General features: G+C 50.7%; 1 protein-coding gene across 2 annotated transcripts; it reads left to right on the top strand.

Moving 5' to 3' along the window:
* The first annotated feature begins 605 nt into the window (after positions 1-605).
* Positions 606-22,618, top strand: CUNH19orf47 (chromosome unknown C19orf47 homolog). Of its 2 annotated transcripts, XM_051207191.1 has the most exons (11): positions 606-721; positions 3,284-3,405; positions 5,481-5,532; positions 8,409-8,496; positions 8,581-8,695; positions 10,640-10,721; positions 15,499-15,636; positions 17,151-17,300; positions 19,164-19,234; positions 21,552-21,897; positions 22,427-22,618. In XM_051207191.1, the coding sequence occupies exons 2-11, from the start codon at positions 3,361-3,363 to the stop codon at positions 22,522-22,524; spliced, it is 1,185 nt and encodes a 394-aa protein (XP_051063148.1). In that variant the 5' UTR covers positions 606-721; positions 3,284-3,360; the 3' UTR covers positions 22,525-22,618. The 2 variants fall into 2 exon arrangements, with proteins under 2 accessions (XP_051063148.1, XP_051063147.1); XM_051207190.1 differs by lacking the exon at positions 22,427-22,618 and having other exon boundaries at positions 21,552-22,073.
* Positions 22,619-23,536: the final 918 nt, after the last annotated feature.

Here is a 23,536-nt window from a genome sequence, read left to right as displayed (position 1 = left end):
CTCCCAGATCAGGTGGCTCACAACCATTTGGAACTACAAATCCAGGCAATCTGACGTCTCCTGATCTCACCGCAGCCACAGACACACAGACAATTAGAAACAAAAGTAAAATATTTTTAACGGTGGGGCGATTGTAAGGGAAGGTCACGGCGACAGGAGCGGGTGGTGGCGACGATTTAAGTAGGATCTGACTTAAGAGAAGGAATGGGGGCACCGACGTGGGCCAAGGACGACGTAGGAGAGATGCATTGCAAACGAGAAAGTGACACAGAGGGGGCAGCCGAGGCGGCGCGCCCCCAGATCGCACAGTACCTGCACTCCACGTCTCCCACTCCATTACCTAGCCCCGCCTTCCTGCCCACCTGCGCGCAGGCGCATTCGGCTGGAGTGCGGGCGGGGCGGGGCGGCCCGACCTGAGCGTTTCTGATTGGCGGCGCTCTCCGCTAGCTCGGGCGGGGTAGTCCGGAGGGGAAGGGGGAGGGGAGGGATGAGAGGAGGAGCCCGGGAGGCCGCGTGCCGTCACGTGACCGCGATCGCCGCCCTTTCTCGCTGGTTGGCGGCTTCGAGGCCTAGAGCGGCCAGGTGGGCGGGCCACTCAGATCCGGTATCCAGGGCAGGACTTCCGGGGCGGGTGGCCCCGGCGGAGGGAGGAGTGGCTGACAGTTGGCGCGGTCGGGAGGGCGGACGGGCTGCTCTCGGGGGTGCGGGCCCGCTGGGCCAGGTGAGGTGCGGGCCCGGGTGGCGGGACTGGGTCGGAGGATGGAGATGCGGGGTGACCAAGGGTCTGGAGTCTCAGTGCGGGCCACGGCTTCTTTTTCCGAGCCTCAGTTTCCTCCTGTGTAGAAGGGGGGCCCGAGGCAGGCTGCAGTACCCCTAAATGGGGCGTCAGCTCGTGCATGCCGAGGATGCTCTCAGCACTCCCCTCGTTGATCTTCCATCCTTGTTAACGCTGATGCTGGGGCAAGCCAGCGCCGTGGGTTCGAATGTCAGCTCCCCCTGTGTAGCATTGCACCAGCGTCTTTACCTCTCTAAACCCTAGTCTCCTCGGCACAGTGATAGTCTCAGGCTCATACAGGTTCATCGTGCGGAATCGGGTGAATGTCTTTGGCGGACCAAGAGCTCAGGGGATTGGGACTGTAGTAAAGGGAGTTTCAAGAAAATAGAGGAGCGGGAGCCCAGAGAAAGCAAGAAAACAGTCGGGAAGATCGACACCCTGCTGTTTGCCGAGTTTTGAAGTAGAGATTTAAAATAATGACCGATGCATGTTCCTCAGTTTTAAAGGGGAAACTTACATTGTTATCCTATTTGGGAAATTAACATTGCTCGCCAGGAGAAGAAAAACTTACTTGCAATAGAATAGAAATAGAACAGTCTCTTCAGTTGTGGCAGGAAATGAAAGGTACTTGAAAACTGAATAATTTGTTTATGTATTTATATTTATATTTATTTATTTATTTATTTTTCAAAACAGGGTTCCGCTCTATAACAGTCCTGGCTGTCCTGGGTCTAGCTCTGTAGACCAGGCTCTGGCCTCAAATTCACTGAGCTCCCAAGTGCTGGGATTAAAGGTGTGCGCCACCAACGCCCAGCAACCTTACTAACCAGGCAGTGGTGGTGCTCCCCTTTAGTCCCAGCACTTGGGAGGCAGAGGCAGGGGGATTTCAGTGAGTTCCAGAGCAAATTCCAGGACAGCCAGGCCTGTTACACAGAGAAACCTTGTATTGAAAATAGATAAATAAAAACAAACCAATAGATGATAGTTTTTATTGCATGTGTGTTAGGTCAGAGGACAACTTGGCCCGGTGGCCTTTACCTGCCCCACACGATACCTTTATAAAGATTTTCCACCATGGATGGACAGTGAGCCTATGCACACATTTGTGTGGCGATTAGGAGCACTTTTGGGAGTCAGTTCTCTCCACCACATGGGATGTAGGTTTAAGACAAGGAATTCATGTTGTCTGTGTTGGAGGCAGACCCTCTTGAGTAGGTTATCTTATCTTTTTCTTTAAAGTGTTTGCTAGCTAGGCCAGTGCTCTGCCATTGAGCCATTTCCCAGCCTTTGGCTTTTTGAGGTTGGGTCTTTCCATGTAGCGTACCTGGTCTGGAACTCAAAATTTCAGTCTCAGCTTCCCGAGTGCTGGGATTGCAGTTGTCTGCTGGTGTGATGGGTAGCAATAGGATCATTTTGATGGCTCTGAGAGGTGAGTCCCAGAAAAGTAGAGCAAAACCAGGTTTTGGGTCTAAGTTCTCATCCCTCTCCTTACTTTCCCATTCCTCTTGGTTAATTTGAGACAGGGTCTTGGTGTTTAGCCTTGGCTGTCCTCAGACTTGTGGTGCTCCTAACTCAGCCCCCAACGCCATGCTTTGGGTTCAGGTCTCCTAAGGACATAAAAGCATTTGGACTCTAGTACATGGTATTTCTTTGAGTTTCGAGAGCTGTCATTTAAAAAAAATGTTAATTTTGTCAATTTTTAGTATTCAGAAAGAGATGGACTTTTATTTATTTATTTATTTATTTATTTAATTTTTTTATTTGAGACAGAGCTTCTCTGTGTTGCTTTGAAGGCTGTCCTGGAACTCGCTCTGTAGACCAGGCTGGCCTGGAACTCACAGAGATCTGCCTGCCTCTGCCTCCCAAGTACTGGGGATAAAGGCTTGCGCCACCAACATCTGGCCGAGATGGCCTTTTAAAAAAGGTTCATTTATCTTTATGTGTATGCGTGTTTACCTGCTTGTTACGTTTCCACCATACACATGCCTGATGTGCTTGGAGCCCAGGCTGTCTCCCCTGGGACTAAAGTTTGCAGGTTGTTGTGACCTGCTGTGTGAGTGCTGGCAACTAAAACCAAAGTGAGAGGCGCTCTTAGCCTCCCAGCCATCGCCCTGGCCCCTGGAAATGCTATTTTAAGACAGTACTGAGAAGCTCAGAGCCTTGGCGGTAGAGGCAGGAAGATTATGAATTCATGGCCAGTTTGACTAATTTCAGGAGACCTAGTTTCAACAAATGGGAACAAACCAAACCAAACAGACAAGATGGTGTTAGAGAGGTGAAATTGAGTTCAGCAGTGACTTTGCTGCCCTAGGGTACTCTGGTTTAGTATTAACTGAGGCCTTCTTAGGAGAGGCTGGTTATGCCTGCTGTGTCCCTGGGTCTCCATTCATTGGGCTGACCTGAGTTCGGGTCCTGGCCCTGCCCTTAACCTGCCATGTTTTCTTGGGCTTACTATTCGCTCTGTGTTTAATTTTATTTCCTCTTTTTGCTCATCTTTCTTCCTCCCAGGCTCATCATGCAAAGCCACTGAGATATGCATATTCTCAGTTCCTGGCACAGAGTAAACACTCCCGAGGACCTGCCCCATGGGCTTCGGAGGCAGAGAGAACTTGCTTTTGAATCTCAGAAAGGTCAGTTGCTACATGAGACACTTGGCAACTGACTGTTCCTTGCTGAGTCAGGTGTGTGTGTGTGTGTGTGTGTGTGTGTGTGTGTGTGTGTGTGTGTGTGTTTAATCGGGGAGAATGGGACTAATAATAGTTTCCCTCTGTGGGGCTGTTGCAAGGCATCTTGGTGATGCTGTGACCTGGTGGTTGGTTGACATGTCCTGACATTCTCAGGTCTTTCTCTTGTGCTGTTTATTGGCGTCAAATCCAGAACTTGCTGTGTAGCTAAGGATAGTCTCGAACTTCCTCTCCCCTGCCTCTCCCTCCCAAGTGCTGGGACTGCAGGTGTGTGTACCTGGTGTGTATGGTGCTGGGAATTGAGCCTAGAGCTTTGTGCCTGCTAGGGGAGCACTCTCTTAACTGAATTGCACCTCTAGCCCTACCCACCTGCTTGAGACTGGGTCTTGCTGTACAGCCCAGGCTAGCCTTGAACGTAGTATGTAGCTTGGGCTGGCATCTGAAGCTCTTCAACCCGCTTTAAAACGATTGTTCATCTAAGTGAAAAATTGTTTTCTATTTCTTTGGAGCCTCTTGGGGCCTGGTACCCTCCCCACTACTCACCCGCTCCCAGTTTGGTTACCAGAGGAGCGTCTGGCTGAGGACCCTAGACTCTGTCCCTTTCTTGGAACACTCTTCCTCTTAAAGAGCCACACATTCCCCCCCTCCCCAGGGGACACCTCACTCTTTGCAGACCAGCCTGTTGGAAATGGCTCCCTCCCTTCCCTGGCCTTCCCTGGCCATCCATGCTTTCTCCACAACATTGCCTCTATAGCTGTTTTGTTTGTTGTTTGTCTTCCGCTCCTCCACCCCCAACGGGGCTCCATGCTTCTGTTCCCTCAGAGTTCTTAAGTTCTTCAACATTGACAAGCCTGTTTGTTTATTTTGCTGAGGACCAGACTACCCTAGGCAAAAGATTTGTCACTGACCTACATGCTAACTACATCTTTTTGTTTGTTTGTTTGTTTGTTTTATGTTTAATGGAGAGCCTTACGTAACCTAGGCTGACCTCGAACTCGTGAACCTCCTGTCTTAGTCTTCTGAATGCTGGGATTTTGGACGCTTTCTCTACCATGTCTGGTTTCTGTCTTAATGTTTGAGAAAGAGCCTCACACTGGATGTGGTGGCCGACTTCTTTAATCCCAGCATTGGGAGGCAGACACAGGCAGATCTCTGAGTTCAGGCCCAGCCTGGTCTACAGAGTGAGTTCCAGGACAGCCAGGACTATAAACATCCAAACAAACACAAAGAAAAGGTCCCACTCTGTACCCTCGGCTGTCCCCCGTCCCAGTTTCCTGAGTTGTGGGGTAGAAGGTGGTGCCACTGTGCCTAAGTCTGTCAGGAGGTTTCCTGACAGAGCAATGACGGGGTCCATGTGCTGGGATTTGAGGGCCACTCAGTCATGGTGTGAGGAATGGGAGCTGGACATTTACCTTCTGTGCTGGTACTTTTTTGTCAACTTGCCACAAGCCAGGATCATCTAGGAAGAGGATTCTCAATTGAGAAAGTGCTTCTGTAAAATTAGCTTGTAGGCAAGTCCATGGGGTGTTTCTTCATTGATGATTGATGTGGGCTGGCCCAGCCCACTGTGGGTGGGGCATCCCTGGGCAGGTGGTCCTGGTTATAAGAGAGCAGGCTGAGCAAGCCACGGGAGCAAGTCAGTGAGCAGCATCCTCTATGGTCTGCATCAGCTCCTGCCTCCAGGTTCCTGCCTGGAGTTCCTGCCCTGACTTCCCTCCAAGATGGACTGCAAGCTGTAACAAGAAATAAACCCTTTCCTCTCCAAGTTGCTATTTGTTATGGTGTTTTATTACAGCAATGGGACCCTAACTAGGACACCATCTTGGAGCTCCTTTCCAGGCAGCAGTGATAGCTGTGACAGCAGCCCTGTCCCAGGCTGATGTCCTGCCAGCTGCTCCAGGCTATTCTTGGGTCCTGAGCCCCTAGTTCAGGAATGCTCCTCTGGCAGGCAGACCGGCAACACCGGGAGTCTGAGGCTCTCTGTAAGCCGACAAATGGGCCCTCTCCCTTCTCTCTTCCAGGCTCCAAGAAGCAGGGTCAAGGCCAGGGAGACGATGGTCTCAGTGACTATGGGTGAGTCTGGTTTCCCTGCAGGGCCCCTCTGCCCACCTCCCTTTCTGGGGTATGATCTGGGTCTAGAGAGGTGGAGGGGGGAGGGTTGATGACAGGCAGGAGCAGCTGAGCTCTACTGAGGTGGGGGCGGGGCTGGAGCCTGTGCAAGGCTGGCTGGCTGTTCTCCTGAGTTGGGCCTCCTGCATTAGCCGTTTGGCCCGGGAAACTTGGTAAGGCTCTCCTGTGCGTGTTTCACCTGGGCAGTGAGAGCCTAGGCTTTTCTACCTGTTAGATGGAGATGGTAATCCTGCAACCTGGACTGTGGACAGTATACCACATGTGGAATTCTGGGCACAATCCTCAACAGATGTCAATTTTGCTTGCTTCAAGACAGCCCTAGATTATCCCTCTTCTCTTTCCTCAGATACAGGCCCATACTAACCCAGGCTAAACTGCCATTCCTGGAGCCAAGGCCAACCTTGACCTCTACACCTTCCTGTCTCTACCTTCAGTGCTGGGATCGTAGGCACTACCACCAGCCTGGATAGCTTGCCTGCTTTTTATCTTGCTTTTTGTTTTTGTGGTGGGGGAGACGTAGTCCCCCTATGTGACCCAGGCCACTTTCAGTCTTCCTGCCTTAAACTCCCAAGTGTTGGCTTATAGCTGTGTGTCACCACACCTAGGCCCCCAGCTCTTTTTAAGCTGTCTATTGGGGTTGTCAAGGGACAGAGATCACATAATGGCTTAGGAAAATGTTGTGATCTATTGCACATGAAGGAAAATCCATAGCCAGGCAGTGGCGGCACACCCCTTTAATCCTAGCACTCAGGAGGCAGAAGCAGGTGGATCTCTTGAGTTTGAGGCCAGCCTGATCTACAGAGATAGTTTCAGGACAGCCAGGGATACACAGAAAAAAACCTTTCTTGTGTGGGGGGGGAATGATAAGGAAAATCCATAAGCATATTTGCATGGAATTAAAAGCAACTAAAAGACAAACATTTAGCAGCACACAGGCTTTGAACAAAAACCATGTAGTATGTCATCATGATGTATGCCTTTATGTAGCATGATATTTGAGAGATGCCTGTAGGGCTAAACATAACTGTTGTCTTTCCTTTTTAATGCTGTGTAGTATTTCACATGTTTGTTTACAGATGTCATTGTCATGGGATATTGCTTAGGGCTTGAGATGTAGGTAAGTGGTAGAGTACTTGCCTAAGACTCCCCAGTGGCTCAGTGTTAATGGTTTACTGAAGGCCAGAGGAGGGGACTCAGAGCTAGAGTAGAGCCCTTAACTGACATTCATAAGGCATGTTCTGTCTGCAGCACTGCAAACAGACATGAAGGATAATTATTTTGTTCTGGGATAGACATCTGCAATGTATGTTGGTGAAGATTTCTCCTGGTGATAGAGTATTAACCACATCTCACTGATTCTTAGATACACTGTTAGGCAATGTAACATTTCTGGGTAGGGGCTACATCTTTTTTGTTTTATGTTTGTTTTGGAGACAATGTTTCACTTTGTAGTTCTCTGGATCATTCACCCATCCCAGACTGGTCTCAAACCCCCTACTTCAGCCTCCTGGCCCAGGTATTATTAATGGCCACTGGTTTCTGACGGCTCAATTGGTCACGTGTTTGCCTTGTCTCTATAATACGTGACATGATGGTATGAGCCTGATGCAGATTCTGCAACTCCTTGGACACCAGGCTCTATAGGACTTACACAGGCGGTGCACAGTTGTGATCAAGTATAGTAAGGCAAGAGGATCAGGAGTTCAAGGTCATTCTCAGCTACCTGCTGAAATCTAAGCAAACCTGAGATACATGAGATCCTGTCTTGTTTTTGGTTTTTGAAACAAGAGTCTCACAATATAGCCTTGGCTTGGCTGTCTTAGAACTTCATTTGTAGACCAGGTTGGCATTGAACTCACACAGAGAGATCCTCCTGTCTCTGTCTCCCAAGGTGTTTGCCACCATGCCAGCTGAGACCCTGTCTTAAAAAAAAAAAAAAAGCAAAAAAGAGGGATTTAGTTTGGTTAGCAGAGTGTTTGCCTAGCGCACACAAGGCCCTGGGTTCCATCACCGAATAGACTGAGTAGGTGGCAGCACATAAGCACAGTTTCAGCACTGGGGAGGTGGAGGCAGGAGAATCAGGAGTTCAAGGTCATCCTCAGATACATACTGAATTTGAGGCCAGGCCTGGGCTCCACGAAAGCTATGTAGGGCTGTCTGGACTCAGTCCATCCATCCACAAATGACCCAAGGACATGGGTGTAGTTAGTACTGAAACATTAGCATGGATTTCTTGACTTCTGCCCTGAGGGTCTAAGGCATTGCAGGTGCTAGGAACAGGATTGGCCCTGTGCTGAGTGCCCAGGAAGTTACCTGGTAGATGTACAGCACTATTACCAGTCACAGGAAACTGAGGCACTGAGCAGTACCTTGCCCAAAGTCCCGTAAACAGGAAATGGTAGAGCCAGGACTGAACCAGCCAAGCTTCCTGATACGGTGTATGAACGTGAGCCTCTTCCTGAGGCTCAGTGGCTTCCTGCTGAGGCCCACGGACTGGCTCCAGGACCTGGGCTCCCTATCAGGCCAGGTGCTGAGAGCTGTCAGGCCAGGGACACTGGGTAAGGCACCAGGACACGGTGAAGCTGTAAGAGAACAAGGTCAAAGGCCTGGGAACTCGGGTGCATCTGGCCCTGGCATGTTCCCGACCTCTCAGCTCCCAGTTAGGGGACTCAGTGCCTGCTGGCTCACAGGTGGTCCGGCTTCTCATCCCACCGAGAGTTGAGCAATCACAGTGCAGGGCTGGCACACACTGGCTCACAATTTATGAAAGCTACTGAAGCTGCATTTTGCTGTGAATGACTGTCCTGTCTCACCCCCAGCCACTTCCGAGTGGATCCAGTTCTTCAAGGAAGCTGGCATTCCTCCAGGACCTGCTGTTAATTATGCTGTGATGTTTGTGGATAATCGGTGAGGAGGCTGATGGGACAGGGTAACTGGGCAGGAGGAGGTGGGAACTTGCCGGATGGGCCCTCATCACTGTCCTCCCTGCAGAATCCAGAAGAGCATGCTGCTAGATCTCAATAAGGAAATCATGAATGAGTTGGGTGTGACTGTAGTGGGGGACATCATCGCCATCCTCAAGCATGCCAAGGTGGTACACCGCCAGGTAGGTGCTCTTCTGTGACTTCCTGGGGAAAGTGTGAGGCTGGAGGGGACTGTCATGGGACCAGTAGGAGGCCTGGCAGCAAAGGAAGGTGCAGTGTTCACAGGCAGGTTCGGTTCTTTGCTGTGTGACATTGGGCATGTTGCCTGACTTCTCTGAGCCGTGTTTTCCTGTCTTCCCTATGCAGTAAGGCACACCTTAATTTTGTGTTTCTTTTTTCTTTTTTCTTTTTTTTTTTTGAGACAGGCTTTCTCTGTACCTTTGGAGCCTGTCCTGGAACCCATTCAGTAGGCCAGGCTGGTCTCGAACTCAGAGATCCTCCTGCCTCTGCCTCCCAAGTGCTGGGATTAAAGGTGTGTGCCAACACCACCTGGCTTCTTTTTCCATTTTTCACATGTGTGTGATATACACATATGACTTATACTTGTTCACATGCGTATGTATGCACATGGGGCCCCCGGTTAATAAAAGGAATTATCCTCAGTCAGTTCTCCACCTTATTTGGTGAGGCTGTCAGATGCCCTGATCCCTTACAGTAACTTCTAGAAGCAGGCCTTCAACTATTCCTCATTGAGGACCCTGAAAAAAGGACTTTATCAAGCAAGAGGCATAGACTCAGATGGAGAGTGAGTCAGCAAAACATTGTATTTCTTTAAAATTTTAGATTGAGAATTAAAGTATATATTGGATGAATGTGTGTGTCAGGGATGTGTGGACATGTGTGTTTGGAGGTTAGAAGACAACTCTGGGAGTTAGTTCTCTCCCTCCACCATCCTGAGTCCCAAAGATTAACTCAAGTCTTCATGTGGCGTCAACCTGCTGGGCTGTCTAGCCAGCCCAGGTCACCAACCAGCTCCCAGGTCGGGACGTGGAGACTTAGTATTAGTTCTGGGCGCTCAGCCTTGTCCTGTGCTTGTCTACTAGCTCTTATATCTTAATCTAACCTATTTCTCTTCATCTATATTTTGCCTCATGGCTTTTTACCTTTCTTTCATTCTGTGTGTCCTACTCTGTGTCTGGCTGGCCCCAGGTGTCTGTCTGTCTGTCTCTCTCTGATTCTCCCTCCTACTTACTCTCTCTGCCCACCAGCCCCACCAGCCCCGCCTGTCCTTCTGTTGCCTAGTGATTGGCCATTCAGCTCTTTATTAGACCAAATCAGGTGCTTCAGGTAGGGCAGGAGAAACAGCGCATCTTTACCTAGTAAACACATGCAGCATAAACACTTTTTTTTTTTTTTTTTTTTTTTTTTTTGAAACAAGATTTCTCTGTGTAACAGCCCTGGCTGTCCTGGAACTCACTCTGTAGACCTGGCTGGCCTTGAACTCATACAGATCCACCTGCCTCTGCCTCCGGAGTCTGGGATTAAAGGCGTGCACCACTGCCACCTGGCATATGTAGCACATATTTACCTAGTTAAACAAATATTGCACGACACAGGGTGCTTTCTTTTAGCCCAGAACTGAGTAGTATGGAGCTGGCTCAGAGGTTAAGAGTGCTCACTGCTCTTCCAGAGGACCCAAGTTCAGTTCCTAGCACTAATGTCAGGAAACTCTCAACCGCTTATAACTGCAGCTTCAAGGAAGCCCATACCTGTGGCCTCTGCAAGCAACTGCATTTACGTATACTACACACACACATATTTAAAACTAAAAGTGGATTAAAAAATAAAACAACCCCAAAGCAGAACAGCTTTTGTTTTGTTTTGGTTTTTGAAGATAGGATTTCTCTTTGTAGCCTTGGTTGTTCCAGAACTCCTCAATCTGTAGACCAGGCTAGCTTCAATCTCACATAGATCCTCCTGCCTCTCAAGTGCTGGGATTAAAGGTGTGCGCCACCACTGCCGGCTGCCAGACAGCTTTTAATCCAGCAGTTGTGTTCCAACCTTCTGGGTGGTGCTCGGTCCTAGGTCCCCTGTCCTGGGCTAACCCCGGTACCTCTCATTTCCAGGACATGTGCAAAGCTGCCACTGAGTCAGTGCCCTGCAGCCCCAGCCCTGTCCAGGGTGAGCTTCGCCGTGGCGCCTCCAGCGGTGAGTTGCATCTGTTCAGTCTCTGGAGGGAATACACGTGGCCATCCCGTCCCCCTTGTAGTTTGCAGTCAATGAAGCCCTGTCAGGGGCCAGGTATGCTAGGCAGGGAGTGACTGTTTGAATAGCCCGTCCTCACTCTCAGTAGTCATATTTTCTTAAATATGTGTTGTATGTGTGCTCTCACAAGACAAAGTGTCTGAGAAAGTTAGAGGCTATATTGTGGGGGTTGGGGTTGGTTTATCTTCCGCCATGTCAATCTCGGTGCTCAAACTTGGGGCATCTGGCTGGACTGTAAGCACCTGTACCCCTCAGAGTCATCTTTCTGGCTTCTCTCTTTCTCTCTCTTCCTCCTCTCTCTCTCTCTCTCTCTCTCTCTCTCTCTCTCTCTCTCTCTCTCTCTCTCTCTTTAAGCAGAGGTTTATATAGCCCAGTTTGGCCTTGAAGTCATTATCCTCCTGCCTTAGCATCTTGCTTCTAGGATCACCGCATCTGATTTATTTCTTTTGGTGGTACTGAGGATGGAGCCCACAGCCTGGCACAGGCTGATCATGCACTCTGCTGTTTCACTCTGTTAGGAGTAGTTTTTCCCTGCCGGTCTGGTCCCACCACCGCACCAGCCCCAAATAACACACAGAGACGCTGTATTAGATATAGTTCTGTTGGCCAGTTACTAGTTTCTTATCAGCTAGCTCTGTCTTAAATATTAACCCATTTCTATCAATCTAAGTATTTCCATGTGGTCTCATCTTACCGGAGAGAGGGGCTGGCTTTTTGCTCTCTCTGTCCTCCATCTTGGCACTTCTCCCTACCACTTCCTCTCCTCTCCTTGTCTCTTAGTCCCGCCTATCTTGCTTTCCTATTGGCCAACAGTGCTTTATTCATTAACCAATATGGGAAACATATTTACAGAATGACATCTCCCATCATCACTCAGTTCACCTCAGCCATGCACCCCTAACTTATCTGTTTCTCTTTGTCCGAGTTTGCTTGGTTTCCTTTGGGGGTTGGGGTGGTTCAAGACAAAGTGTCTGAGAAAGTTTCTCTGTAGCTCTGGCTGTTCTGGAACTTACTTGTTCTGTAGACCAGGCTGGACTTGAACTCACAGAGCTCACCTGCCTCCGCCTCTGCCTCCCAAGTGCTGGGATTCAATGCATGCACCACTACTACACAGCCTACTGATAAAGCATGACTAAAGGAGATCTGTTCTGATCAGGACATCAAGGCCAGGGACGAATACTGCTCTTTCGCTTGCGTACAGCTACCTGCTCTTTTCTTTTTTTTTCCTTCTTGAAGTAGGGTCTCAGTATGGAGCCCTGGTTGGTCTTGAACTCAGAGATATGTCTGTCTCTGCCTTCTGAGTACTGGGATTAATAGACATTGTTCCATCATGCCTATCCCGCTAGCTTCCTTACACCTCTCAGGACCAACCGCTGCTGCTGCTGCTATGCCAATATCAGGATAGGCCCTTCCACACCAGCGTCAATCAAGAAAATACCCCACAGACCTGTCTACAGGCCAGTCTGATGGAGGCATGTTTTCACCTCTTCCCCGATGCCTCCAGTTTATGTGGAGCTGTTAAAAAAACTGACTAACCATACTTTTAACAAATGTATTTATGGTTTACATTCATTTATTCTGTGTGTGTGTGTGTGTGTGTCTGGGGAGTACTCCTGTGTCCTGGCACAGGTGGTGGCTAAATGACCCCCACTTGTTCTGCACGTCCACCACATGGGTCCCGGGGATCAGGACCTTCACCCCCGTTACTGCCTTTGTTCAGTGAGCTATCTGAACGGTCCCCATGTGCTCCTTTTAAAGGACACCTTGTTTACTGCAAGCTCTTGAGTCATTTGCTGAGCTCACAGCCAGCTCCACCATGACTCATTCCAGAACATAGCTTGTAATCTACACACATTTTCCATGGAGCACACCGTGGCCTTTCCATGCAGTGCAGTGTCACACAGCACCTTAGCAGTGTGCTTGGTGTCATTTTAAAGCTGCACAGTCCCCAAGGCAAAAAAAAAAAAGAGGCCAGTTTTTACATTCCTAGCAGTAAGTGGACCAAGGAAGGATGCTCATGGGAACGATGTCAGAGGCCACGGGTTCTATTTGACATAGGCTGGGAACGTGTGCTGGGTGATGGTGCAAATCTGGGAGCAGCTGCAGAAGCACCCCATGTATCAATGCAGGGGTTGTAGTGAATCACAGTGAGTAGATGAGTCTGCACACAGACTCTGAAGACCTGGGCAACGGACAGAGTGAGACCCTATTCTAAAACACACAGGCCAGGCTAGAACTCTGCTGGCAATGCTCGTCTGTCGTACATGAAGCCTTGGACTCAATCCTCAGCTCCAAACAATCCAGGCACATAGTACTGTAGTACATACCTCTGATCTCGGCACCTGAGAAGTGGTAGCTGGAGGATTAGCAGTTTACAGTAGGGGGTTGGAGAGACGGCTCAGTGGTTAAGAACACTTACTGCCTCTTCCTCCATCCCTCGCACCCCATCAAGTAGTTCACAGATGCCGGTAACTGCGGCACCGGGGATCCGATGCCTTCTTCAGGCCTCCAAAGGACCCTGTATACACATGGCTCACACACACACACACACACACACACACACACACACCTGAACAAAACAAATCAGTTTCAAAAGGAGGAAAAGAAGTTCAAAGTAATGAGTTTGAAACCAGCCAGGAATACGTGAGACCCTATCTTAGGAAAGAAAGAACAAAAAATAGGTGGGGTCCTGGTAAGAATGCTCAGCAGGCAGAGGCTCTCGATATGCAAACCTGGCAACCTGAGTTGTCTCTAACCTCTGCGCATGTGCTGTGGTGCTTGAGGCCCCCAGCCCCAGAAATGATGAAGACGCGGCACACCTTAATCCAGCACTCAGGAGGCAGAGGCAGGCGGAACTCTTCATTGTTAGCAGTTTGATCCCAGCGTGTGGAGACAGCTCTCTATGACTGTTAGGTCATCTTGGTCTACATAGAGCAGTCTAGGCCAGGCAGGGCTGCACAGTGAAACCCTCTCTCAAGATAAAAAGATATATGTAGATGTCTCACAAAAATAAATGGTCAGGTAGGTGGCATGCTGGGTAAAGTGCTTGGCACGAAAGGGTGAGAATCTGAGTTTGGATCCTCAGCGCTCATGTTAAGTGGATGCTGAGGTGCACATCTGTAATCCCAGGTGGGATGGAAGGATGTTCCCAGGGCAGCTGGCCTGGTGTATGTAGTTGCAAACGAAAGACCCTATCTGAAACAAGGTAGGAGGCAAGGACACACATCTGTATGTCACACATGTATGACACAGCTTACACACATGAATGGACACACAAAGGTAAATGGTCAATAGACGTTTACTTCTCACAGGTAAACACAAAGATGAGCAATCAGACATTTACTTCTCACAGATAAATAAACACAAAGATAAGTAAACAGTCACAGACATTTACCTCTCATAGTTTTATGGGTTGGCTGGTCATTGTCCTCCGATCCAGCTCGGCAGGTCTCTGGTTGAAGGACAGCTTTATTTACACATCCGATTACTGGCTCGATGTCAGCTGCAGTAATAGAGGTGACGTGGTGCCTTCTGTCATGCAGTAGGCTAGCCTGGGCATGCTCTGGCAGTGGGAGTGAGTCACAGGGTCCCCAAAAGCAGCTTTAGAAGACAGGCCCCACCCTGGGGCCTCTGCAGTCTCCTGATTTTGTAACGTCTGCTCTCACACCATTGGACAAAGCAGAGTCACAAGGCTGAAAAGAGTCAGTGCTGGCAGGGCACACCCAAAGGTGTTGATGCAGGGAGGTTTTAGGAATGAGGCTTCATTTCTCTAACAAGCCCCCAGCAGGTGTACAGAAAAGGGTTCCATCATCATGGTTTTGCTGGCTGGGGCTGTAACTCGGCTCTGGGGTGTGTGCTTAGCCTGTGAGGCTCTGCTGAATAGCAGTCAGTATAAGACAGCTGATAGCCAGCATCCAGAGGCAGAGACCAGCGTGCTATCCTTCCAGAGCCCCTCCTCCTCTCCCACTCATTCATTGTCTCCTTTCAGGGCACCCACAGCCCTGGCCACCAGTAGTGTAGATGAGTTTTGTTAGTCTTTCAATTGCTTGTTGATAACATTTTCATATCCTTCTGGATGCCTTTTTCTCTCTCCCTCTCTCCCTCCTCCTTCCTTTCCTCCTTCTCCTCCTGAGTCTCTTCCTTCCTTCCAAGACAAGGTTTCACTAGGTAGTTACAGCCCTGACAGCTTGGGATGCATGCAGACTAAGCCACCCCTGAATGCTGGGATTAAAGGCATGTCCCATCATGCCTGGCCTGAATGCCTTTTATAATTTCAAGTAACTGAAAAATGAAACCAAAGCTGTGCATGGTGGCTCGTATGTATAATCCCAACACTCAGGAGGCTGAGGCAGGAGGATTGCTGTGAATTAACCAGCCCTGCTTACGGTATGAGTCCCAGGCCAGCCCAGAGTGAGCCAAAACCTTCAAAAAGAAAATCCTGTCAGGCGATGAGGACTGTGGGACAAAGTAGTGTCACAGGTCAGCGCAGCAGCAGGAGAAGGAATCGGTCATGGTGAGCTGGTCCCTGGGATATGGAGCAGCCACAGGGTGACAACAGCTGCTGCTCCCTGGTGCAGCCCAGTGTTTCCTTCATACCCTGGCTCCAGCACTGTTGGGCTGAGAATTCACTCCTTAGACACTTCCCTCAGACTCCTCCATTTCCCAGTCCCTTCTCCAGGGCATCTACAGCACGACTGGACTCAATTCCTTCCTCCCACAGCCGCTTCTCGAATGATCACCAACAGCCTGAACCATGACTCTCCACCCCACACTCCCCCAAGGCGACCAGATACCAGCACCTCCAAGATCTCCGTCACTGTGTCCAACAAGATGGCAGCGAAGAGTGCCAAGGCTGCCGGTGAGGGCTCTTGGGTAGAGCTGCAGGAGAGTATGGGTGAGCAGAAGATGAGCGTGTGTGTGTGCGTGTGCGTGCGTGCGTGTGTGTGCGTGTGTGTGCGCGCGTGTGTGTGTGTGTGTGTGCGCGCGTGCGTGCGTGCATGCGTGCGCGCACGCCTTTGATCCCAGCACTAGGGAGGCGGAGGCAGGCGGATCTCTGAGTTCAAAGCCAGCCTGGTCTACAGAGTGAGTTCCAGGACAGTCAGGGCTACACAGAGAATCCCAGTCTTGGAAAACAAAAATAAGCAAACACTAAGTAAATGTAAAAATCTAGGCATGGTGGCACATATCTATAAGTCCCACATTCAGAAGGCAGAGGCGGTGTGGGGGTGGGGGGATCATTCCAAATTCACATTTGGTTTGGTCTATCTAGAGAGTTCCAAACTAGCTAGAGTCACAGCAAACCAAAAAGGAAAACCAGAAAGTTAAAAGTAGTTAACCAAGCGCTGAAGCAATGATGATCAGTCTGCCTCCTGATACCGTGCAGGGATTCTTTTCTGTATTTGAAGTATACAGTAGGTGTGATAGAGCATGCCGGAGTGGAGAGGCTGAGGCAGGGGGATTACAAGCTCCAGACCAGCTTGGGCTACATAGTGAGACCCTGGCTTAGCAACAGAAAAGAAGTATACTTTAGGGTTGGGGACACGGCTCAGTGAGTAAAGGCTTTTGCCATAGTTCAATCCCTGGACCCGCCTGCCAAAGGGAGAGTCGTGTATGTGCACACACATCATAAATATAGTTTTAAGTCTTCCCTGACTTCACGTGTGTTGATGTTTTGTCTGCATGCATGTCTGGGCATCACATGAATGCCTAGTGCCAGCAGAGGTCACAGAGGGCATCTGGTCCCCTGGGACTGAAGTTACAGACAGTTGTGAGCTGATGTGTGGGTGCTGGGAACTGAACCCAGGCCACTGAACCATCCCTCCAGCCCCAATACATATATTTTGAAGTATAATTAATTCTGCGTAATGCCTGAACAGTAAGGGTGGGCCTTGATTACTTGTCGGGAAGTGAAAGCACGGATGGAGTTGGGGTTCTGAAGGCAGCACCGAGGGATCTGAGGAGATATGAGGACCTGCGCACCCCAGGGGGCCCACAGGAGAGAGAGAGAGAGAGAGAGAGAGAGAGAGAGAGAGCGCTTGCGAGTCCCGAGCACATCTGTGGTGTAGTCACAGCAGATGACTAAGGTCCTCAGTAGCTCAGACTGGCGACAGGGGCAGCTGTGCTGGGCACATGAACGATCCAGTCCTACAAGGATGGCTGCGAGAGACACGGGTGTGCAGCTGGGCATTGTACACGCCCATCAGCCAGCCCGCCAGGGACTGAAGCAGCGACATTGAGAGTTGAGGCTAGCCTGGGCCATATAGTGCGACCTTGTCTCCAAAGAAAGGACAGGCTGATTGTCATGTGGCACCCCCCCCCCCCCAAGCTCAGAACCTCCATCCCTGAAGGAGGTGACCCGCTGTCTTCTTCCAGCTCTGGCCCGCAGGGAGGAGGAGAGCCTGGTTGCTCCTACCAAGAGGCGACGGGTCACAGCCGAGATGGAGGGAAAGTACATCATCCACATGCCCAAGGGGACCACGCCCCGTACCCGCAAGATCCTGGAGCAGCAGCAGGCAGCGAAAGGTACGGGCTGTGTGGGCTGCAGATGGAACTCTCTTAATTATTGCCCAGTGATGTTCCTGCCCAGTAGGTGGGGCTCAGGGGGGAGCAGCTCACAGCTGGTGGCTAAGGGACAGTGACCACAGAAGAGACTCGCTCGCCTCTGCGCTGTCATCCTGCAGTTCATGAAGCTGGGCTCCTCATGTCTGGTCCCTGGAGAGCATGGACAAAAAGACAGCTATGGCTGGCCTGGGAAGCAAGCGGCCGTACCTGGCTAAGAGTAGGCCTGCAGTGAACACCAGTACTCTAAGGCACTGCAAGGTCTCATCCTATGATCTCCTACACCATGGGCATTTGACCAGTTACCATGCCAGGGATGTATTTCCCCCTGTGGGGCTGGCCTCGAGTGTAATAGAGCTGTTGGTTAACTTCATAACTTCATGCCACTGTTACACCAGGGGGCAGGCCTTACCTGGCAGGTTGATAGTTGAGCATTCAGGGTTCACTGCTGGGTAATACCTGCTATTTCTCTCAGTGGCCTGCATGGTTCCTTCCAACACTAAGGAACCAGCCATCAAGGAGGAAGTTTGCTTTTCTAGTCAGTTCCAGCTTGATTTTCTCTGTTCTACAACCAAAGAGCACAGTGCCTGCATGAGTCTTGTGCTGACTGTCCTGGAACTCACTCTGTAGATCAGACTGGCTACTAACTCACAGAGATCCTCCTGCCTCTGCCTCCCAAGTGCTAGGATCAAAGGATCCGGCCACCATGCCGGATCTCGTGGCTTATTTTTATTTTTTAATGGTTGTTTGTTTCCATAGTATTTTGGGCTGTGACTCACTGAACACTATATTGGTGGAGATGTAGGGTTTTTGTTGTTGTTTGTTTGAGATAGGCTTTCTCTGTGTAGCCCTGGCTATAGCCCAGGAACTTGAGCTGTAGATAAGTCTGGTTGTCTTGAAGTAGAGACCCCCCTGCCTCTGCTTCCAGAGGCTGGGATTAATGGTGTGTGCCAACACGGTCTGTCTGAGATGTCAGCTTTATTTAGTGGAGGACTCGTCACCATTCATCACATTCTGCCAGATGTCCACAATCACAAACATGAAAGGAGCAAGTGGACATTCACAACTCTACCCAAAAGCTGGGTGTGGTAGCACCCAGCTGTAATCCTAGCATTTGGGAGGAGAATCGAGAGTCCAGGGCCAGCCTCAGTTACATAGTGAGTTCAAAGTTAGCCTAGGCTACGTTGAGACCCAGTCTTGAAGAAGAAACACTTTCCCTTCCATAGCAACTTGTACAGAGGCACAGTGTATTTCACGGATCAATTTTCATTGATTGTTTTAGTTAGGGTCACTGTTGCTGTCACGAAGTATCATGATCAAAAGCAGGTTGGGGAGGAAAGGGTTTAATTTGGCTTACACTACCACATCCCTGGAGGAAGTCAGGACAGGAACTCAAGCAGGGCAGGAACCCGGAGGCAGGAGCTGATGCAGAGGCCATGGAGGATGCTGCTTACTGGCTTGCTCCACACAGGTTACTCAGTCTGCTTTCTTATAGAACCCAGGACCACCCTATCAATTCCTGATTAACACAGTGCCCCACAGGCTTGCCTACGGCCAATCTTGTGGAGGCATTTTCTCAATTGAAGCTCCGTCCTCATGGATGGCTTGAGCTTGTGTCAAGGTGAACATTGATCTCCCAGATTTGACACTTGTCATGAGTTTGTGGGAAGGTCAACATGAGCCATCCGTGCAGTTGCAAAGCCGGAGCCAAGCACAGTCTGTCCCTACTAGGTCATCCCACCTCGTCATCTGCTCTGTGGTCAGTCTAGGCATGGTCCCATGGGGCCACCAGGCAGGTGTTGCTTCATGGTACCATTTCTGTCCCAGGTCTCCATAGAACATCTGTGTTCGATCGCCTTGGTGCTGAGACCAAGGTGGACACAACGGCAGGGACTAAGGTAAGTATTGTTTATGTTTTTTTACTCTTTTGCTTTTGTAAGGGCCCTCCACCCAGCTCCCAAGTAAATCACACGGAGGCTCATTCTTAGTTATGAACACCCAGCCTTAGCTTGGCTTGTTTCTAGCCAGCTTTTCTTAAGATATCCCATCTACCTTTTCCCTCTGGGCTTTTATCTTCCTTAGTTTTGTATATCTTACTTTTCTTCTTTGTGGCTGCCTGGGTGGCCCCTAATGCCCTCCTGTCCTTGTTCTCTTGTTCCTCTTTGATCCTTGTTTCTCCTTCTATTTATCCTCTCTGCCTGCCAACCCTAGCTCCCGCCTCTCTATTGGCCGTTCAGCTCTTTATTGGGACCACCAGGTGTTTTAGACAGGCACAGTAACACAGCTTCACAGAGTTAAACAAATGCAGCATAAACAAAAGTCACACACCTGAAAATAATGTTCTACCGCAGTGTGGCGTGGTGCTGGAGTGCCTCACGTGGGCAAGTGCTGCTCCTCCCGGTGTACTTCGTGACACTCAGCATCTGACCCTGGGTGGACGAGGTGGACGTACTCTTCCACCATCTGGACCTGTTTTCTCTTTGGCCGTGGTGGAGTTCTTGTTTGCCCTTTGTCTTTCCTCGGCTGACTTGTAACCCAGTCCCAGGCTGTTTGGCTGCTGTATTTCTTTCTTGTACCCCCAGGTCCCAACTGTCGGGTCTTCTACCACAGCATCTCCTACCCTGAGCCTCCAGCCCTCCAGCTCAGGGTGCCGGCCTCTGTTTTCATCCCTGCCCCCCCTGTGGATAGGATGCCACACTGCTGCCATTAGCCCTGGAAGCCCTGTCCCCACATGCCACACAACAGGAAGTTCTTCTGTTTCTTTTGCTTTGACAGTCTCATGTAGCTCAGGGTGATCTGAACCAGTGTGGCCAAGGGTGACTTTGAACTCTTGACCCTCCTGCCTCCGTTTCTCGAGTGTGCAGGTGACAGGCATGCCACACCCAGTTCTTTAGGAGTAGATGTTCAGGGTTAGGGTTTGTTTTGAGTCAGTCTCTCCTGTAGCCTAGGCTGGCCTAGAACTCGTGATCATTCTTCAACTGCGTGAGTCCTGGGATCACAGACTCTCACCGATGCCTCCAAGGGTTTGCTTTTTAGCTGTGTCCACAACAAAACCTATTCTTGTTGCTGTAGGCCCCGAGCATGGCTTGTACTTAGAATACCCTAGCTCACTCTGACTGGCTGGCTAGATGGCCTTGGCCTTGTCGTTTTAGCCATCTGTGCCTCAGTTCCTGAATCTGTGTGGTACCAGTTCTTATCAGCAAGGGACTGGGACTGGGGCCTGGCAAGCAGGTATCGCCACAGTGGGCACTGTAGCTTCCACGGTCACATACTCACCAGGGGAGAGCCTCCTGCCCTCTGTCTCTCACCTCCCAGAACCTTCCATGATGGTGATGGTAACACAGGCTCATAGGAATGGAGGTCCAGCCATGTGAGGCTTTACTGAGTGCCCAGAAGTGTCACTTCTGCCTCAGGAACCGAGTGCATGTTCTTTTTCTCTGCTCAATCACCTTGGAGGGCCTACAGTCCCTGGCATCTCTGAGAAGATGTGGCTTGTCTCTGACGCCGCCCTCTAACATGCTGTTCTCCTTCAAGTGCTGGCATCGATGGCCCACATCTGTCATCCCAGCAGTCAGGAGACTGAGGCAGGAGGATCTCAAGTTTGAGATTGTGGGCTATATAGCAACCCCTGTCTCAAAAAGTAAAGGAAAAGAGAATCCACGAAGATATGCTTTCATGAAACACGACTCTGACTGTTGAAGTTGTGGAATTGGTGGGGTGGCTTCTGAGGCTGCCTCCTCCATTGTGCTTTGGCTTCAGGAGGGTGTGGCCAGGGTTGTCCTAACCACTGTGGCATCCTCAACACTGACCATCCTAGTCTGGGCTACATTAACTGTCTGCTAAGTAATTGATGGCGTAAGAGGCTGGGGTGTGCTTCAGTGGTAGAGCAACGCCCAGCTACATGTCAGGCCTTGGATCCTCCTATCTGAGGCATGGCACAATGCACAGCTAAGGTGACCCGGGGAATCTTCCCTGTGCTCTCCCTACCCTTGGCAGGGTGTCCCCGGGTCTCCCTGTCTTTATTAGTAGCTGCAGCGCTCTGTGTCCTTCCTTAGGCACCCCTCTGAGCCCCCTGGCATAGTCAGGTCTCCCTCTGGTCCCCCTTTCACCATCACATGGGATGACACTGACCTGGCAGCCGACTTAGAGGCCAGCACGGGTCAGGCAGCATGTTGAGTGACTAGAAACCCACTGTGTCTTCTCTGACTCCCACAGCCTACTGGAGTTTTCAGCCGCTTAGGGGCCACCCCAGAGATGGATGAGGATTTGGCCTGGGACAGTGACAATGACAGCAGCAGCTCTGTCCTGCCGTATGCTGGAGTCCTGAAGAAGCTAGGCAGGGGTCCCACCAAGGCCAGTCCCCAGCCAGCAATGACTATCAAAGCCAAGGCTACCAGCTCGGCAATCACAACAGCTCCGAGGCTGCGGCGCCTGGCACTTCCCTTTCGCCCTGGGCCAGAGAAGAAGCCGGAGTCCCTGCCCAAAGTCAGTGTCCTTCAGAGACTGGGCAAGACTGCTGTTGTGTCTGAGGCCCAGGACAGCCAGGTCACAAGCACCAAGAGTAAGTCCTCAGCTGATGTCAAGTTGGCCATTAAGAGGACTTGGGTAGGGCCCTGGGGGAGCAGCTCCATCGAGAGCCCTAGTGCCCAAATGGACCATGCAGGCACTGTGAGCGTGTTCAAAAGACTGGGCCGAAGGACCTTCTAGCCGCACACAGGGTGGGGTGCAGCATGGCGTGGCGGGCAGGTTCCTGCTTCCATCCCTTCTAGCCTTTCTGGAGGGCTCACCTGTCCTCTGTCCCAGCTCTAGGTGACATGTCTTGGTTCTCTGCAGCATTCCTGCTGCTTCCGAGCACTCAGGCCCCAGACATCTCCCCTGTTCTCTTACGTGCCCCTGTGGCCTGACCTTGCCTGCTCTGGGGCCCTCCCTCGCGGCCCTCTGTCCTCTGAGCGCTACTGGTGGCCTTGGCAGATTCCCCCTGCCTCACCCCGTGAGGCCCCTCCCTCTTCTACCCCTCTCCCCCCCCCCCCGTGGTGTCTCTCCTGCTCTTCACCTTTCATTTCTCTTCTGTTTTCTGTCCCTGTGGCAAGGCCCGACCGTCCGCCGCATCCTGCCTGACCCTCCTGCACCTCTGACCTCCCAGCGGCCCCCTCGTCGACCGTGGCGTCGAACCTGTAAAGACTGTTAGCCTCCTTCCCAGGCTGGAGGGACACCCCACCCCCAGGTCCTGGCCTTCAGCTGGCTCACCGGGGCCTCCCTGCCCTGGCTGGCTTCCCTTGGTGGGTGGGGGGCAGTGGACACTGGGGAGGGGAGGGTGCTGGGATAAGGGAACGCTGTTTTAATATATTTTTGTGACGTCCAAACTGTCCTTTTCCCTCCTTCAGTGGGAGTTACAGGTCAGTTTTCACATCAGCATGGTGGGGGTGGGGGGTGGGCATGTCTCACTTTAAAAAAAATTATTTTGTATGTATGAATATTTTGCCTCCATGTATATATCAGGCACATGAGGGCCTAATGTCCATGGAGCCTAGAAGGTTTTGGATACCCTGAAACTAGAGCTGACGATAGTTGTGAGCCCCTGTGTGGGCTCTGGGAACCAAATTTAAGTCCTCTCTGAGAGCAGCAAATGCTCTTAACCACTGAGCCATCTCTTCAGCCCCTACTTTGAGTTTCTAATCCCCTCTCTCTCTCCCTCTATTTCTCTCCCTCCCTCCCTCCCCTCCCTCTCTTCTCTCTCTGTTTTGTTTTTTGAGACAGGGTTTCTCTGTATTTAACAGTCCTGGCTATGCTGGAACTAAGTTTGTAGACCAGGCTAGTGTTGAACTCACTGAGATCAACTGCCTTTGCCTTCCAAGTGCTGGGATTAAAGGCGCCTGCCGTCTCCATCCAGCCTCTCAACTGCTGCAATTATAGGCACGAGCCAACTCCTGACACACTCAGCTGCCCAAAGAGATGGGGGTGAGGGGGTCAGGACAATTGCACTTGCATGGTCAGAAGATTTTGAGGCGACACCATTGGGTGAGTTGGGAATAAGAAGAGGCAATTCTTTAAACTTCAGAACATTCTGTCAGGACAGATGTGGGCAAAGGCCTTGAGGTGGGGCAATGACCAGGAAGACGACCGGCCATGAGATGGCGTGGCTGCTGGGTAGGAGAGACAGCTACTGGCAGACAAGAGAAGGAATGGAAAGAACAGGGCGG

The sequence above is a fragment of the Phodopus roborovskii genome, unplaced genomic scaffold (assembly GCF_943737965.1).
Source record: "Phodopus roborovskii unplaced genomic scaffold, PHOROB, whole genome shotgun sequence".
NCBI classification, from domain to species: domain Eukaryota; kingdom Metazoa; phylum Chordata; class Mammalia; order Rodentia; family Cricetidae; genus Phodopus; species Phodopus roborovskii.
The sequence above is the reverse complement of the archived record's forward strand: the minus strand, read 5'-3'. Positions and strand labels throughout refer to the sequence as shown.